Source organism: Apostichopus japonicus, chromosome 15 (assembly GCF_037975245.1).
Source record: "Apostichopus japonicus isolate 1M-3 chromosome 15, ASM3797524v1, whole genome shotgun sequence".
In the NCBI taxonomy this organism is placed as follows: Eukaryota; Metazoa; Echinodermata; class Holothuroidea; order Aspidochirotida; family Stichopodidae; genus Apostichopus; species Apostichopus japonicus.
This window is the reverse complement of record NC_092575.1, coordinates 24,971,147-24,991,198: the sequence shown is the minus strand read 5'-3', so window position 1 is coordinate 24,991,198 and position 20,052 is coordinate 24,971,147. Positions and strand designations below refer to the sequence as shown.

General features: G+C 37.2%; 1 protein-coding gene across 3 annotated transcripts; it reads right to left on the bottom strand.

The window, feature by feature from the left end:
- Window positions 1–648: 648 nt before the first annotated feature.
- Window positions 649–15,516, bottom strand: LOC139980932 (carboxypeptidase B-like). Of its 3 annotated transcripts, none has more exons than XM_071992985.1 (11): window positions 15,386–15,516; window positions 11,295–11,421; window positions 10,717–10,798; window positions 7,605–7,850; window positions 6,153–6,254; window positions 5,376–5,492; window positions 4,652–4,765; window positions 3,908–3,998; window positions 2,801–3,018; window positions 2,326–2,416; window positions 649–1,727 (listed from the first exon to the last, which is right to left on the bottom strand). In XM_071992985.1, the coding sequence occupies exons 2-11, from the start codon at window positions 11,360–11,362 to the stop codon at window positions 1,531–1,533; spliced, it is 1,326 nt and encodes a 441-aa protein (XP_071849086.1). In that variant the 5' UTR covers window positions 11,363–11,421; window positions 15,386–15,516; the 3' UTR covers window positions 649–1,530. The 3 variants fall into 3 exon arrangements, with proteins under 3 accessions (XP_071849086.1, XP_071849084.1, XP_071849085.1); XM_071992983.1 differs by having other exon boundaries at window positions 11,295–11,472; window positions 15,386–15,508; XM_071992984.1 differs by lacking the exon at window positions 15,386–15,516 and having other exon boundaries at window positions 11,295–11,479.
- Window positions 15,517–20,052: the final 4,536 nt, after the last annotated feature.

Sequence of the window (20,052 nt, the reverse complement as noted above, 5' to 3'; positions counted from 1 at the left end):
GTGTGTTTATCCTTATTTTTTGTTGTTAATACTATGTTGTTATTTCATCGGTTGAATAACGACGATGGCAATAGAAACAATGAAAACACCCTCTACAGCAGGGCTTGGCGAAATTTATCTTGCAGGCCGTTGTGACACAAGTTTGTTTCCAATCCAAAGGCCGCACAACTGTATAGGATGTACCAACTCTCAAGCCAAAATGACCTCTTTCATTATATGGGGAAGCAAAAGATCACAAAGTTCAACATGCGCACTTTCCAGGCTGTTATGTTGTAGGAACATAGGTTTCTTAATTAGTTCCTATGCACAAATTCCTAAAAGTTTGAACTATTGTTACATCCATACAATACAATGCAATAAATATGCGAAGTCGAAATATGTTTAATATGTGCAACAGATGGTGATGCAATTTTGGAGAGGGGAATTTGATTAACTAAAATTGAAACCTTGATTATTATTCTTAGTATTTAGGTATCCTGCCAACAAGCGAATACTTGAAATACAGTCGCTAATTAAGAATTATGTATAAATTTATGTGAGTACAAATTACATTTGTCTTTTATCTCGCAAGATGTTAGAAAATCAGGACATAGTTCAAAGTTTGATAAATTTTCAAAGAAACTGTTTTTTTTTTGTGGGGGGGGGGGGTGGGTGGGGGAGGGAATCATCAACATAGTATTTCATTTTAATATTTTGCCTCTGAGCGTTGTCTTTATACTACAATGTGGAAGGTAGGCTGAGGTTCCGCTTAAACACCCAAAGAGTTGAAAACCCACCTTCTGTGCTACAGGATCCTCCATCACTGAAGTCCACAAATAGTCTTGTACATTGGGTTTACCATATACCTCATATAACTCGAAGTTGTAAGTTTTAATTGATTTTCAAATATTCTAGACTTCCTATGTAATTGGTTGCCACGGTTACATAATTCACCGACTGCACACGTTAATAACCCATACAGTAGTCTCGAGGGCTAGATTAGGACCGGTGCATGGACAAGAAATGTCACTGCTTCCTCTATTACACTCATCATTGTTACAAAAAAGAGAATACACTGTTATCTTTATCATATGCCCCTACATATTTCCCATGGGTCCTCCGTTTGGCCTTAGGCCTCGAGGATGTATCCCCCTCCCCTCTGTCTCGTTATACTTTTTAAGAAAAAGTCGCCCAGGAAAGAACCTGGGCACGAAAACCAAACTTCCGAACGACTGATCCGCTCTCAACCCCATCAGTCCCCTTGCATCGGGACTGTGACTGTGTGATCGTCGTCGGGTGTGCATCACCATTCCCCTCGAAAGGGAACAGATACTACACATGAGTATAAGTTTGCGACGTTATTCATTTACTGTTTCTAAAATTATTAACTATGTAATTCACGTACGACATTTGTGGTACAAAATCCATGAGAACCCAAAATCTCAGACAAAGTACTAAGCAAAATAAAAATGAAGTAAATGCGATATGTCTAAATGTAAATGTGACTAATTGTGTGTAATTGTGTGTAATTGTGAGTACTTATAAGATGACTTAATTGTAGTCATTTTCATAAATCCAGTCTAGCATCCCAATGACGCCATAGTAACTTTCATTTCCAGTAGGAATAATTTGATTCGCCGGGAGAAGGAATCCGAACTGTCCTTTATCTCTGAGTTCTACTGTGTATGAATACGTTGCTTGAGGTGTACTTGCATATCCGTAGTCTTTACTCGTGCCGGAGGAGACGTCTACAATAGAACAAAGAAGCAAAATGTATAAACTTAGTTGTTGTTCTTGCAATTTAGTAAGCACGTGGTCGTATGTCCTCAGAGAGATGAAAGACAATGTGGTGTGTAAGACCACTCAAGACACTGAGCGAAAACGTGAGTTTGATATTGGAAAACGTAATGCATGGAAATCATAATGATACGTTGTTTATAGGCCTATGTTATAAACTGAATAGAGATCACGGCATCTTCTTAACGTAAATATTAAATAAACAATTAGGATAATGGAATAAATCTCGCTTTGATTATTCTCATGCTGACGATCACTATGTTACTTCACTGGCGTTGTAGGTTCGTCAGTTTTTGCTCCGAGATTAGCCGCAAATCTATATAGTTACCGCTTTCTTTGAAACTTTATCATGTATCGTAAGTTGCTGCCACTCTCCGATCAGTTCTTTTTCTTATCAAGACAATTTGTCCACGTAAAGTAGCCTAGTTATGAGTGTCTTTAAATAAAAACATAACATATATTTATCATGCTAAATCTTTGAAAGGGGAAAGGTGCGATGATGGAGGTGGGGATATACCGGTGCTATACTTTTTCAGTAAATATACTTACACAAAATGTCAGTGCCTACACCATGGATGTAACCTCCTGGAACGTTGTTGGTTTCATTCATAGCCTTAGCCATTGCTCCTGCTGCTGCGATCTGTTTCGGGTATTGAATGTAGGTTCAATAATATATAATTTTTTTATAATAAAATGCAAATTAAATTTATTTTTTTAATGACAATGCAGTTGATAGAACGGAATATGAAATAACAACTTAAATAACAATTCTTCCTGAAACGCAACATAAAATATGTTTAAAGGTCACGAGTGAACCTGATCTGGAAATTGTGATTAAATTAAAGAAAGGAAAAGAGGCTCAGTTGTAACCGAATGTTTATATTTTAATCTTCTTCTTATCATAAGTGTGTTGGTGTGTTGGCGTGTGTGTGTGTGTGTTGTGTTTGTGAGAAGAAGTGTGTATGAGGGGGGGGTGGGGGTGGGAGAGGTATATTTACTGCACATTATCGAAAACGAAACGTACCTGCTTGTCTGTGTCAATCGGGGGATCAATATCAGCGTCGTAAGACCAGGGTGCAAGGATCAGTTGAGAATAACTATGCCAATCGATAAATACTTTGGTTACACGGTTGTTCTCCTTTAACTTTTGAAAGTGATTGTCTATTGCTTGAGTCTCCACGTTGTCTAAGTCGGTAAATCCTCTGAAAATGATAGAGCAAGGCCAAGGACTGGCACCATTACCTATCAAACAAAATATTACGTAGATGAATATTATTACATATTAATATATCGACGCACAATTATGACCATACCATGGTAAGTGGTTACGCACAAAATTGTTGAGTTATAATTTCATTGCGAAATTTTGGTGTATATAATGGTCAGCTTCAGATTTAAGGAATATTTTAATATATTCTCCCCAACCCATCCCAGATCTTTGAAGTGACTTCTGCCAGGGGCGGATGTAAAACATACAGTATAATTTGACCATGCGAAAGTCACCCCTTCGGTTTTATAAATACATGTAAAACTCCTCTTTTACTCGCAACGTTCAAAATTAAAACCTGCTTTATCTTGCATCAAATACCCGGGTATTGGCTGATCATATCACTGATACATGTCAACATTGACATACAACTTCGTGACGATTTGTGGACTTAAAAACCACTTCATCATTCAATAACGCAAACCTTCCTTCATGCATTCAGAGTAGAATATCATCTATTCACACCAGACCAATATGCATTCAGTCTGAGAGGCGTTTAGAGCAGCCCATCCCCCGCCCTCGGTTTTAATTCATACGTTTTCTTTATTATGTATTCATTAGCAAATATTGTTCGGGTCCCTAGTTGATACGGGTCCTGATCAACCCCCCCCCCCCTCCCCACCCCTCCCTCTTCCTCCATCCTCTCGGCAGGCCAATATTCATCCTCTCTATACGGATGATTTACCATGTATTATTGAGGAAAAATAAACTGTTTCGAGAAAGTGGTACAGTCTTCTGCACGTATTCCTGTCATCACACAAAACATGGCATCAGTCGTCGAAACATGGATATAAACAAGATTAAAGTATTAGGATATAGTAGAGCTTCCAATCAAATTAATAAATGCATAAATAAACAACAAACCTCCCCAGAATGCATTGAAATTCCTGTTCAGATCTGTACCGATGCAACCAAAGTCAGGGTTAAGCTTGCGAGAGGTTCTCCACAAACGGTTCTGTGTTGTAAAAGTAGTAGTATTAGTATATATATATATATATATATATATATATATATATATATATATATATATATATATATATATATATATATATGACAATATCTTATCATGAATAATATATATATATATGTGTGTGTGTGTGTGTGTGTAAACACAACGTTGTCACTTTTTACATAAAGTTTTTGAATAAACGTACCTTTTCTTTAATTTCATATTGATTGCTATGGAATTATATCTGTAACGCTTTTGGTTTTTTTTACTTCCTTTACCCGGGGAGGAAAATGTGATTATCTACGAAAACGTTCGGAATAATTTATTAAACATGACTTTTAAATGTATTTTGTGTTGTTTTGCTTTTTCGTCTGGTTCTACAAATAAATAAATTATTAGCTTAGGCCCTATAAGTGGTTCTCCACAGCAACGCTAAAAGTGGATAGCTATGGATTATGTTCAAATGTCTCTTGTTTTATTTTGAAAATGTTCTTTTTCCTTCAGGTTGTCATCGCAAATTTCTTTTATCTGATCGTATAGATACCTATTTCTCCTTCATACGTTAAATCAGTGTAAGAGGTCACATCACAGGATTTCGATATGTTATACCTCATGTTAGAGTATATATTGAATAGTTGTATAATTATGTATATACTTACAGATGTCCAAGTGTAATTATAACCATCACAATTCAGTAATGGGACTATGTGTAAGTCAAACATGCCAAGAGTCCTGACTGCTTCTGGGTCACTTTCCATGTAACGACGAAGAAACTATTAGGTTTAACATAACAGGAAATTAACGTTAATATAATCTGATGTATAAAATGACCAAGAGCTTACAGAAATTAATAATCCACAAAGGATTAAACAGATGTTCAATGCTACAAGGCTTCAACATAATTACATAAAATTAACATACCTCATGTGGCTGGTTAATATTGCAGAACCTCAAGTTAAGAGGTAACATTGTACTATTGCTCAGTGATGTACCTCATGGGTTGCGGTATCATTGTGACTGTTATATTAATTCATTTTAATTAAAGTGTTAAATAAATTTAAATACTTCTCTAATGATGATTTCCCCGTTTCAATAATTCTACATTTAAGATAAATTAGTATCAAATACATCGAGAAAAATTACCTTTTACGGTAATCTTAAGAACAGACCTTATTATAGCCAACTGAAAACTATATTCCTAACCATGTAATACTTTACTTATGGAAGTGATGTAACCTTACTAATTTTTAGTGGATTTGCTTTGTAAAGTACTACATTTTCCACATTTCAAGTGCCATTGTCCCCATATTCATCCATGCGTTCAACGAGTTGTATATATAGTTTAAACACTGTAGTGAGTTAACTACTTTTGACTGTACTAACCTTCCCTGTAAAATACATGACTGTTGCCGGGGAAACCCACTCACGTGAATGAATACCGCCCTCAAAATAAACGACTGGTTTAGGATCTGATGCTCCTGGTTCTCCCGGGGCAGCAATCTGAATGTTTTAAAAAATAAAACAAAATAGAAAATTACGTAGTAGACGTACAAAAGGTATTAAACAGAGACCCAGCTGCTTTAAGTTTGGAAGAACAAATTGGTGTAAACCAGACAGGCGCCCTCAGTTATAACTCCTGTCCACCCTCGCCCTCCTTCATGCGTCCTCTAAGTATCACAAATGAAATCGGGCAAGATACGAACATAACCGAATTGGACAATAACTTAATTGACATAATTTTTAAAACGAATATAACTAAACATATTAAACAACGTGCGCGCGGAAACGATTTTAATCATCAACCTCATCAAACTCCTAATTAATCAATTCAACAGAGCTGCGTTTACAGGAACGATCGTGGACATTTCAAGTTTAACTTGTATTTTGGACTCACCGTAAGTATAAAGAGCAGAGATAAAGAGAACAGCCACAGAATGGATTAGAAATACCAAATAGATAATCAAATCTGTTGGTTTAAGCTTTCACGTTCATAACAATACGTTATATATCGTCGGTATAGGTAAATTGATGTTATAACATATACTCATCTCCACCCCCTAGTCTCAATTGCTTCCCTATCACCACCACCCCACCCCCCCCCCCCCACCCTCTCCCTCCTTCTCATTGGAAGGAAGAACAGTAATGCCTCTGAAGTCTCACCTCCAGAGCTAAGATTTCCCTTCCTTCAAAGGTATATCCAAAAGTGAATAAAGTAACAAAACTGCTGTATTCTGCAGCTATGTCTCTCGTCCATTGTTGAATCTGAATTCAAAAGAAAAGACAAAGCCTCTTAAGACACAAAGGACACTCTGTAATCATAATAATAATATTGCAAATATAAGCCCCTCCATAATTTAACGATTTAACCGTTCTATTATGAAATGATGTCATTGCGGTGCAGAACAGTGGAATGACCTGTAGGACATTTTATGTTGCAACTAAAACCCATTCAAACAAATGCGTAGGAACCGGGGGGCTGGGGGCGCCAGCCCCCCGACTGAAAATTATGGGGGCGGAAGCATCATTCCGCCCCCCGCTCAGCAAGTCAAAAAACCCCTTTTTCATTTCCAAATCAGAAAAAAATCTCATTTGGAGCACCAAATTGCATCTAAGGCCAGGGGAAAATGCAAAATTATTTACAAACTGGAGTGGGTATTGAAGTGTGCTATATTGCACCAAATTGCATCTGAGGCCACTTGGAAATACAAAAAAATCCAAAGGGGAGGGGGACACCCCCTCCCCTTAAACCCCTCCCCCAGGCCGGCCATCAGTCTTCAGCCCCCCACTCAAAAGTACCTTCCTACGCCACTGCATTCAAATATATACCATGGTACCATTACGTGACTAGCGCGGCGGAACCATGACGTCACGGTCAAATTAGCACAACAAACGAAGCAGCTGCCCCTCACATACCCCTCCCCCCCCCAAAAAAAATATATATATATAAAAAATATCAACGAAAATTTCCACATCCTACCTATCGTTCCACCCAACACCATGCAGTCAACGTAATCATGAATCACATCACAAGGCCGGCTAGCCAGACGGTCAGGAACGCCCCACACCCCACACCCCACAAACACCATACGCCCACCGTACCATAAATTATTGCACAATATGATGATATAATGGTTTCGCTCTCAAGTCGATATATTAATCGTGTATGTACAAAGACAACGATTAGGAAAATATGCCAACGATGTTAACAGCTCCCATTAACAGTACACGAATACACTATTGATTGTGGATTATTAACTTATAGTTATTGTTCCCATTATTACTTCTAATCTTTACAACGGTTGCGGTAGTGACAAAGTGTCCAGATTTTTTGATAAATGGTATCGTTATTCAAATAATACGTGTTGTGATATCAGCCGTTAGGATATAGGACCTGATACCTATCTCAGACAACTACGGAATTTACAGCGTATTTTAATAGACTAGATGTTTGTTTACAGTCACCCATCTGATATAATCGTAATGTATTTACATGAAGCGATGGTGTGGTAGAGTGAACTGGGGCGGTGTGCATGCAAAGAAAGAGTGGGTATCACCACCCATATTGAACATGTAGGTATCAGTTTCACGAAAACTAATGAATTAAGCACGTACCTCATCATATGTGTGGTAAATTGAATAATCGAAATCCTCTAGCGCCATTATATCCCTCTTTTTGCGACCCTCCCGGGCTTTCCTTGATTCCATGGCCTCCTTATCAATCACATCCTGTACATCCGTCATAATGACCTCATATGATAACTTTCTTTTGGCAAGAACATTGACAAACTCGTCTACAAAATCACTGGATACCATCACGTCCATAGGTCTGCCCGGTACGGTAACTGTCCAAAAGTCAAGCTGCAGTAATAAGTGAAATTATGGAGAGAAAAAAATCATTCAATTTCATCTCTGAAAACCTAATTTACTATTTTTCACCACTTCTTTTTTTTACATTTTATTCAGATCTAAATTACAGTAGTTGGTTTCTCTAATACAAATAAGGCTATCAAAATAAAATAAAACTGTTAGCAAACTGCTTATCCACTAGAGAGCCTGTGTAAGAGAATGTGTAAAAGTAAGTTGGCCTGACGTTTCGATCCTAGCAGGATCTTCTTCAAAGGCTAAATGACCAATTAGGCTAGTCCAAACTATAGGTAGAAAGGGTTGATTTAAGTAACACTTTAATAAACATTGTAAGTATACGTTGTGGCATTATCAATCAAGTTGAGAAGATTATTATTGATCAAGCATGCTTGATGAAGGTATAAAGTAGGCTTTAGAGAGGTTGACTGTTTTGTTATATAACCAGGGGCGGATCCAGGGGGGCCCGGGGGGCCCGGGCCCCCCCTTTTTGAAAATCCTGATTTTTTTAATTTTTTTTAAATTTTTTTTTACCGCGTTCGAGGGAAAGTGCCCCATGCGTGATCAGTGGCGTAGCTACGGGGGGCCTGAAATTGCAGACATGAGATCCATATTTTCAGGCTAGGTGCATGCTGCTTAGAATACTCGGGAAGTGCCTTTTCCGGCCATCTGGGGGGTTTGTAAAGCCAAAAATTTTCTTGTACGCTCCGCGCCAACCGATGATGGCGCTCCGCTTAGATAGTCTTACGTTCAGGCGCGGCTGGACCAGTCAGACCCCCCCCCCCTGTCACAAATCCTGCATCCGCCCCTGATATGTCATTGAATTTTCCACAAAACAACTTTTTATGTCCGCGAAACTGTCGAAACATGATTTTCACTACTGGTAGAGATATAAAATATTGGGAATTCTGAATTTCCTGCAAACATGCGGCTGTGCCTGTTCAATACTCACTACTGTATCGCCTTAAAAAATGATGAGTGGAAATAGTTTCTCCAGGACCGTATCGTATCGTGGGTATCGAGTGCGTCTGATATACGAACGTACGTAGTACGTACGTACGTACGTCTATGATGATATGCACTGTACTGTACTGATAAAAACATAGGTGAATTTCACTCCATGGGAGTGATCACTGAGCACATTCCGGTATAAGAGTGAATTTCCACTCCATTGGAGTAAATCTTAACTCCTAATAGAGTTATATTCACTCATATTAGGAGTGAGGGTTAACTCCAATAGAGTTAAATTTTACTCTTAATTTGAAGTGCGCCGAGTGATCACTCCAATGGAATGAAATCCACTCATTTGTTTTTAGAGTGTTGCTAGATATATGAAGAAGAAATTTACATACCAATACATGTTATCGGTCATCGATTGGCACAAAAAGCCAGATTCTGATGACAGCTGCCTCAAGAAACCCAGTAAATGGCCTAACAAGCACCGAGCCATCAATGTGGACCATTACCGAAACATCGATGCGTGTTAGTCTTCCACCCCCTTCCTCTAATGCTATTTAAGTCCACATGTGGGCATATCCTGCAAATCTACCGGTAGCCCACAGGGGTTTGAGTTGGGAGAAAGGCCTTGACAGCTTGAAACGACAAATGATGCCAACTTCCCTCAAGTTTAAAGTCTGGCTGAGTTGGCAAGGCCAGTCAGCATGAAAGAGAAAAAACTTTTTTTGCATTTCTGTCACCAAAGTTGCACATCATTTTGGTTGCTATTTTGCCTCACAGGTGCCATCTCCTGCGATCTGGGGGGTGCTGAAATCTCAAATTTTCTCTGTACGCTCTGCGCCAACCAAGGTGGCGCTCCTCTTAGATAGTAAACTCCGCCCCCCCCCACAAGAAAGAACAGCCCCCCATGCCCCCACTCAAAAAATCCTAGCTACGCCACTGTGCGTGTAATTTTTTGTAAAATAAATTTGCAAAAAGAGTACACCATCATTCTGATAAAGTGAAGGTGAGAGGGGCACTCTGACTGCATCAATAGTCTCCATCTGGAAGGGGGCATCCAAGATGAAATGGCCTGGAGTAGCCTGGTAAAAAGTAGTTTTCATCACCACCTACTCCCCAAAGACGTAAATCCCAGCTCATTGCTCGAAATTGCAAATATATGCCCGGCAAACCATGAATACATGATTTATTGGAAATAAATTTTACTCCAAACTTTCACGAAAAGTAGCACCAGATTGCACCGAGGACCTCCATATTTTGTGAAATTTTCCCAAAGGGGAGGGGGCACCCACTCCCCTTAGACCCCTCCCCCAGGACGACGATTAGGCATTTCCCATCTGGGCCCCCCCTTCGGCGAAATCCTGGATCCGCCACTGATAACGTCACCTTTTCTTAACTTTGTGGGTTGGAATATCTAACCTATTGAAATAATGCAAAGTGGTAAATCCATGATTTCTCAGAAGAAAGGGGGGGGGGGTAAAGAGGGGACGGTGGGATCGGGGAAAAACTCAGCAGATACTGATATTATACATAGAATATAAACAGGCGGAATTACCGTACTCGAAGGGTGTGCCAGTGTTTTCACTGTGTCTACCTTCTTTTGAACATTCACTTGTTTAAATAGCTACTTTAAGCGCCAAATACGATTCAGAAGAAAGAGGCCGGGTGTCGGGCCCTCGGCACCCGTAGATCCAACCCCGCTTAATAACGCCATAAATCAAATCGGATGGTATTATTATATAGTTAACCTTGCCTTTCTTTGGGGGGGGGGTGATCTAAATTTCCATAATTAAAAATGATAATCCCACTAAGGTAAACGTAAGCAGACGACAGGTCATTGTAAAACTATGACGTCATCCAAATTGGCAACTTACTACCATAAGATTGAGTATAAATAAAAGCTTACCATTTCAGAGTTTGCTTCTCCTAGTTTGTGCATGATGTGAGCATCCTCCTCCTCATTTATTTCGATTCTGAAAAGTTGGTGTCTTTGAAAGGACAAAACAAAAGTTATTGCAATAACATTTCAATCAACATTGTAAATGGTATATATCTACATTCCAACAGAGTTCTTTGCTTTTAAATTTATGATCAGAGATAAATTTAAGCGAACAGCTGTAACTGATTATTACTTTCTTATGCTACGCCTCTTCCGTTAATCTTCTATAATGCTAGTCCACTAATTTGTTTGATTGATATCTCAGTATAGTAATCCAAATATGTCAGTTATGGGAAAACAACAGGCACAGCTTTTCAAAACATGACACATACACTTTTCAAGTGGTCTTTGCCAGTTTTCTGGCGTTTCCTTTGGTTGGTAATCATGATTTGTGAGAATTGAAGATTCAAGCGATGAAGCCATACGATGACCAGTTAAATACAAGACATGTTGGATGCAACTTAGCTTAATATGACTGACTACCTTATATAAAAGAACTATCATGGAAAACGAATTTGTGAATCGTTTGAGAGGAATATTCTTACCCTCTATAAAGCTCTCCAAATGCAGATGATACCACTATGAGTGCTAGGAGGCAGAATATTAGCTTCATCTTGATTCAGAGGAGATGGTTAGTACCCACTGGATCGCAAGAAGAAAATAGTTGTTTGGCTGTGAAGTGTATATGGCGGAGGATTGGTTAGGAACACAAGACATGTATGTCTGTATGGAAGGGTACAAAGATACAACCGTTACCCTTTGGTCGATCAAACAAGAAGCTTTAGCTTTTGTTTACATGATAAGCTAATGAAACGAGAGGTTGTAAATAATAGGACTTTGATGATGGCCATGTTGGTATTGCTAAGATATAATCAATTTGTTACACTGACAATAAGCTAACGTAATATATCAAATACTATGACGGGTTGCAACTTGATATAGTGCAGATATATGGCATGAGTGTGTCTGTCGTTAGGCATGATTGTTGGTCTTGTTACGTCATAGAACAAATAAAATTAAAACATAAATTGAAGTGCTAAGTATTGTTTCTATAGCATTTCCGAAATTTAAGATATTCACTGTTATGTTATGGTTAATATCTGGAATGCTTCTTTAAGGTTTAAAAGTAAAGCACACTATATAGGTTGTTTTGTGTCGAATTACAAAATTAGGTCTAATTCTCACGAATTACGATTTTACAAACACCCATTGGCATGGGCCATCCTTAAAACTTTAGTTGACAATCTTAGACGAAACCAAAGACCAAAAGGTGACTAGAATTGCGGTAATGAGGATCTTTACCACCCTGTATCTTGGTAATTCATACTATCTATGGCAGGGTTTCCCTAACTTTATCGCCCCACGAACCCCCTGTGGATGTCAGAGTTCTCCCCCCCCCAACTCTTCGAGACACGATCTGAGTCATTATTATACTATAATACGCATAACAGTGCTTCGTAAAAGATCAAGTATCACATGCACGGTACGGTACTATACTACGGCAACATATGCGTATGGAACGCGAAAAGAGTTTGTCGATAGGTACGACTTTTATACATTACTAAATTATATGATATATCAGATTTTAGTTCAACCAAAAGAACTCTAGTTTTGACTTTCAGAAACGTCCCACGGACCCCGTGGGATGGACTCACGCACCCCCTGCAGTTGGGGGTTCATGCACCCCAGTTAGGGAACCCCTGGTCTATGGGGATCAGACAGCCTAATGGTTAACGGATGCTTTCTGTTATGTGATATCAAGTACACAATGATTTTAATATCGTAAAAATACAGTTTCGTTCATGACATTATCACTGCACTGAGTCGCGTCCCTCATGTTGATGTTAATATTATGTGTTTCCTACCTGTTTTTTTGCACATCAATATGAAGGGAGAAAAACGTAAAAATGTATTAAGAACAAGTTGCTATTTAGGTGTATTAACGCTTTTCGAAACGCCATACAAGTTGTGCGTTGGAATTAACATCAATGATGTACATTGCATAATCTAGCAAATACGTGGTCAGTAAGTCAGCACCCTACCTTTAATGGCGGTTAAAATTACCACGTTCATCTCGGACACAATGAAAAACAATTAAAATAAAGATTAACTTTAAGGTACCTATCATTTTAAGTGTGCCATTTGGTCCTTGGGGAGGATTTACTTTGCTTTCGTTCCATTTGTATAATGTATGTATGTAACTGAAGTAAATTACAGATTGGGTGTTCAAGTCACGAATTTCGATCTTGTTGTCCCCCTCCACCCCTCCCCTCCCCCTGCCCCTCCTTTCCTGCCCTATGATTCTCACCCCTACATGTGTATATGATTTACGTATACACTTTCAAGTCGACTTTATACACAGAAATTGTTACTTTTTATTCGAAATTTCAAATTTACATGTTTATACTTCCTCCCTTCTTTTTCGATATATGAAAGGTGGAGTTTGTGAAGTACGAGCCGAAATTTCGACTGTTTTATGTCGAAAATTTTACAAATTGTGTATCGAGATCCGGTTTAATCTCGAAATTTCTACTTTTCATCTTGAAAAATCCAATTTGAAAATTTCACACAAACTGTAACAATTTCGACATAAAAATAGGTGGCACTTGTATTGTATTATGAGGTATACAACATATATAAACAATGGTAACATTTGATTACTGAATGCAACGGAACCACATGATTGCCGTGGAGTGCATTCCTATAGCTAACAGTGGCAGAATCTCACATACCTTGCTTGTTTCTTTACAGTTATGTTTAAACTCCATGCTTATTTATTAAAAAAGGTGAACGAACTATAACACGGTTAGAACCATCTGATGTACGTGACTGCGATAAATTGTTGTTTTTATAGGCATTGAAATGCTAACCACGGAATATGCCAGTTCTATGCATTGCCGATCAGGATAAGACCTCACCTGTAACCTGATACACCCTGAGTATCCCTGGATATATACGAAGACAACAGGAACGCTATTGTACGTGTAAGGTACGGTACATCACAGTGTAAGGTACATCACACGGAATGAGAGCTGAACATGTGTTCAAAGGAAAAGTAACTGAAAAGTGTACCGTTTTGACGATATATACTATATACATATAACCGTGTAATGAGTCAAATCTGAAGGGGGGGTCCTTTTTTTGTAAATTTTGTACTATTATTTTCTTAGTTTTATTTTTACATATTTTGTTTATACCAGTTTGCACGATTAGTATAGGCCGACATACCACATTTTTGGTTGACATTTAGTCGTTGAAAACAGAAAAGTTGTTATTGTAAGATTTTACACATCGTTTTGTATTAGGTGGGGCCCGCTGCTGTTAGCGCATTGTTTTATTATGGCATACATCATATAATTGACGCCTTGTGAACCAAAAATGCCAACTTAAATTCCACAAATTTAGGCTACCGTTTCTGATGGTATGTTTTCCCAAATATACCGTATGGTTATTTTCATATTTGCACAGATTGCTAAGTGAAAATGTAATATTAAATAGCCCTATCCGTTGGGTACTGTGAACAATGACGAACCGTCGTTCGTTAGGTATAGTGTTCCTACAGTATAGAATGCTATGTGTCACAGAACCGTGTGGTAACATACGTATTTTATGCATAGGAAACCCGTCTTCATTTGGTATAAATACCAATAATAAATACCAAATATTAAAGTGCTGTTATCATGAAATAAAAAATGCTCAGCACTGTACAAAAGAACCAATTCCTGGAATACCAAACTTAAGAAAACCTAAAAGTTATAACAACAGCAGTAAAAGTTTTAAAAAAAGAGATATAATACAGGGTTATAAACCACAATTAAGAACATAAAGATATAAATATACATAAAAATGGGCACATTAATGTGAACAAAACAACGAATAAGATTAATGCCCATACTCAAGCCTAAAAAGATAAGTTTTTAAATGCTTTTTAAAAGTGTCAACAGATGTTACATTTTTCAAGTGATGAGGAAGAGAATTCCAGAGTTTAGGACCTGGTATCGAGAAGACGTAGGGAGTTCAACTCCAATGTCAGCTCCAAGGAACAGGAGTTGCATAGAATTCCACATTTATATAGACACAAATATATCTTTATAAATCACTTCCATACGACGAACGGAACTTTGGCTGGAAGTGTCAATTACTTAGGTCAAAGTTGCATTGTTCGGAAGAAATGTCCTTCTTTGCTTAGAATGGCTCAAGAGGAGAAACGTATGGGAGCAGGTTACTTCATGCTTGATAAACAAGTCGGCCTATCAAGTACCATATATATCATAGCTATTTTAATATCTTTGTTTTTGCCGTGTCCGTTTCGTCCCCGAAAATAACTGTGCGGAGTGAGTAGCAATTTGCCCTGGTCTTCCCCTCCAGCTACTTCACTGAATACCATAAAAAAAAAAACGATATTCGAAAAACTTCACCCAAACTTGACACTACGTGACCACAGTTCGCCGTCTACCATATACGCACTGTGCTGGTAACGACACCAGTAATCAATTACTCTCTCCGGTTCTATAGGCCTGTATTAGAACTTACAGGACTAGCTTAAATACAACATGGAGCGACAACCCAACTCTATCTATATATGTGTACAATAAATCAAATAAACTGACATTAAACAAAGTAACGTTATGCTTACCAAAACGCAGTTTGGTTAAATATTTCGATACATCACCGTATTTTGCAGTTCCACTGCAGTAGTGTTACGTTAGCGGGGGCGACCATCCGATCCAACAATATATCTTTATGAATAGATATATGAATCTCGCGAATGTCCCGCGAAAACAACAAGATATCGCAACAACAGCCAGAGGGGCGGGTCAATTGACGTGCTCTCCGGTGCTACTATCGTATTACTTTCATCTGTCATCGGCATTTACCTATATATATATATATATATATATATATATATATATATATATATACATATATATATATATATATATATATATATACATATATATATATATATATATATATATATAAATATATATATATATATATATATATATATATATATATATATATATATATATATATATATATATATATATATATATATATATATATATATAATATAACGAAAATCCACGTTTACTCCAAAAGAAAATATTATTAGAGAAAACCAGAGAAATAAGATATGACTCATAATTGACAAATAAGGAGTAATTTTTAGAAAATATATTGGAATTTTCGGTCCCTTCGTCAGCAATACTTGGCAGTCATTCGACAATTATGAGTCATATCTTATTTCTCTGGTTTTCTCTAATATATATATATATATATATATATATATATATATATATATATATATATATATATATATATATAAATATATATATATATATATAAATATATATATATATATATATATATATATATATATATATATATATATATATATATATATATAATATAACGAAAATCCACGTTTACTCCAAAAGAAAATATTATTAGAGAAAACCAGAGAAATAAGATATGACTCATAATTGACAAATAAGGAGTAATTTTTAGAAAATATATTGGAATTTTCGGTCCCTTCGTCAGCAATACTTGGCAGTCATTCGACAATTATGAGTCATATCTTATTTCTCTGGTTTTCTCTAATATATATATATATATATATATATATATATTAATAATAAAGCCGACGATATCTTCTTTCCCCCAGAATGGGAAGTATTACCTCGTAATTCGAAACTTCAAGCAAAACACGTATTTATGTATCAGGGAGTACCAAGATGAGGGCGATCAAATATGCCAACCGATGATAGCGGGAAAGAACGGTCTCATTCTGGTCAATTCCGGGATGGAACAAACATTACGAGCAAATTGATGCCATTAATGACGCTGTAGAGAAAGTGAACCAAGAGATTGAACTTAGGAAATGTGGCTAGCAAGAGATCTGCTACTCCCTGCCCTGACCATGTACAGCAACCTTCAAGGAAGATTTTGCAAAATTTTTGGAAGCGTTTGCAGGGACGATGAGAGAGTGGTGGCACTTCGCGAGGCACATAACTGTCAGACAGCGGTTCGAATTTGAAAGTGCAAATATAAGGGGAATTATGGCCCAACTGGGACCGGGTTTGACACCGGTCTTTGACCTCAAAACGTTGTGCCATGAAGCACAACTCATGTACAACATGCGTTTTGTGTGTTAAAAATAATTAAAACATTGATAGCGGAATATTTTGCTAACCGTTTTTAAGAGCTGGAGGACATAAACTCGTTGATCACGGACCGGTCAGTCCAATAACACAGTCAATGCTTGTCGTTTACAGAACTAAGGACATATTTATGTTTTTGCTTCTTCATTTCTGGAGCGTGATTGTCATGTTTGAACTTCTATATCAAAAAAAGAAACGAGCTAATATCTACGGAAGGATATAGCTGCCATGACGAAAATATATCTTGTTCCCTTTTTTGGGGGAAAATATCTTTAAAAAGTGGCAGCAATGTGCTTCTGTACATGAAACCACGGAAGGAAGAAACTATGGAACCATCGGCGTAGTTTGATTTTATCATTCGGATAAAAGGCGTGTTGGAACGGCCAAGGGCAGGATTCATTAAGTTATTACATTCTCCATTAATAGTGTGGAAAGGTGAGCTTTCGTTGCATTTGATGTTGGAATTGCGAAACTCAACGATGCTGTTGTACGCTTGTAATTTTGCTGCCAGTTCTTCCCTGTAAATAGATAAACAAAACAAGAAGATTTCAGCAAACACTTAGTTAAATGGTTTTACCTATTTACGCAAGACGGCAGGGGATATATAAGGGAAGGAGCTTAGACAGAGCAGTAGAATTCCGAATAATACCTTTTAAAGTAGTGTGTGCATTATTATTATTATGATCATTATTGTTATTATTTTTTGTATACTCCGACTGAGTACTTGAAAAAAGTCCTCAGACGTCATTTGAAAAGAACCACCATGTCCTCATAAGAAGTATGTGACTGTGTTATGGGCGTGTTTGTTCCAAGGGTTTGCCAAACCGTCTGCGTTCCATCTGCTACAAAAATTGATTAAATCAAAACACCGTCTTAGAATTTGCTATCCGGAATCGATTTCAATTTCACAGAGCGATTAATTCAGTTTGATTCACTTGTCAGCAACGGCATATCGATTAGTCATCCTTACCAACCCAGCGGTCTATTTACGATATACCCTACTAATAACATGAAATTGCTTTATTTATTTGTCGTATTCATTTTATTATTGCCAATATGTCCATAACGTTATTCATTAAGTTCAAATACGTGACAGCAATGATGTGAAGTATTTATGACTAAATATGCATTAAAGAAGAGAAAGTAAGGAGAGATACTGATTTAATGACCGAGATGTGAAAATGCCTGTAAAATTGTATGGAAATTTATCGCATACATTTATATTAAATTATCTTTTTTTTTTAAACAGCTGTCATGCTATGGCTAAAACTTGAATTAATAAATGTTCTTATTAAGAAGAAAAAATCTCAAAACGAATAAAAAAATTAAAACTTTAATTTTTATTAACTGTTTTAAGTGGACATAAAAAGTTTGCTTCAATTTATTATGCTAATTCGTATATAATGTTAATTTACTTTTTAATAATGTAAATTTCTTATACGTTGGAATATTACCTTATCGATTATTCTCACTTATAAACTGATAATCAAAATAGATTAAACTATATTTTTTAGGAAAAAATTATATTGTCATACAGTATTTCATTCTACATGTGTGTAAATAGCAATCTAAACACCGAGCAAATCCACTACTTGATGTCTTATGCATTATTCAAATCCACAAGTTACTTACGCTTTACTTTAAATATAAAGACACGCTGCATGAAAGACTGACTTCAGCGTTCCAAAATTGCTAATAGGACAAGGGCGTAGGAACCGGGTGGCTGAAAAAAATCTCATTTGGAGCACCAAATTGCATCTAAGGCCAGGTGAAAATGCAAAATTCTTTACAAAATGGAGTGTTGAAGTGTGCTATATTGCACCAAATTGCATCTGAGGCCACCTGGAAATGCAAAAAAAAATCAAAAGGGAGGGGGCACCCCCTCCCCTTAGACCCCTCCCCAGGCTGTCCCCCACTCAAAAGTACCTTCCTACGCCACTGTAATAGGATATGATTCAATTGTGGTGTTGTGACCATTTCAGCCCATCTGACTATACATCTAGTAATTATGGTGTTGCTATATAGTCCCTTTCTCATTTGTAAATCAAATGATATCAAAGGATTGGTATTACTAGAGAGGCATTGTACTTTAGTTCCGCGCAGGTGCATTACAACTATGATAATTACTCACACACCTGGCCTGTTGATCTTATGTTTGTTAACAATAAAGACTGAGTTTTGCGCATTTCATGAATAACTTGATTATTTCTAGGCAATACATTGCTTAATCGTGCGACTGTTTTTATGTACTATCCTGAGGGAGAGGAATGAACCCAGGTGAGCGTGGTGAGGAAAGTGTGGGGGTGGGGGTGAGAATATGGGTTTGTGATGGACTGGTGAAGGACTTCCTTGTGGCAGCAATCTAAAAAAAGATCGATAGGTTCCGAGGGTTTCTATTATTTCCTTATGCTGACGATACCAACCTTCACTGTTCCAGACCTGAGGCTTATATTCTTCCTGTAACATTTCGGAATAGTGAGAAAACTAATATAATAATGATTTCTAACATCAATAAGAATTCACTTACGGTTATGAACACTTGTCCATTCGCATTATGATATCGAGTGCAAAGAAATGTTTGTAAAATTTTGGCCAATCTGCAACATTCATTGAATTTCCTAACTTTCACTCAAAGTACGTCCACATTGAATATTCAAATTGTCATTGCGCATGCGTGCTAGCCTGGAATTTTTAGACTTGAATATAGACAGTTCATTAGAATTATATATATATATATATATATATCTTTTATAATAGTAAGACCATAATAACAGCGATAATTTAAACCCTGAAGTTAATAAGCCGTAGTTTATCTTCCACTAGGCTCTCGCTAACAAAACATGGAAAAAAGATTTGAATGTAAAACGGAAGGGTGAAAAAAGAAGAAGAAGAGAAAAAGGATAAATAGAACTTTTTATATGATGGCTACAGGATCTCATTGATCACAGTAATATTATCTTACAGTTATAGAGGAAGTTGCAACTCTATCGCATTGTCTATATTCAACTCGAACTCCGAGTCATCCAACTGTTGATTATCCAATGGAAGGTATGGCCTATGGTAATGTGTGGGGGTTGCGCTGATCAAACGACGAATATGAACCTAGGTGCTAGTCCACCCGCATTGAAATATCGAGTGA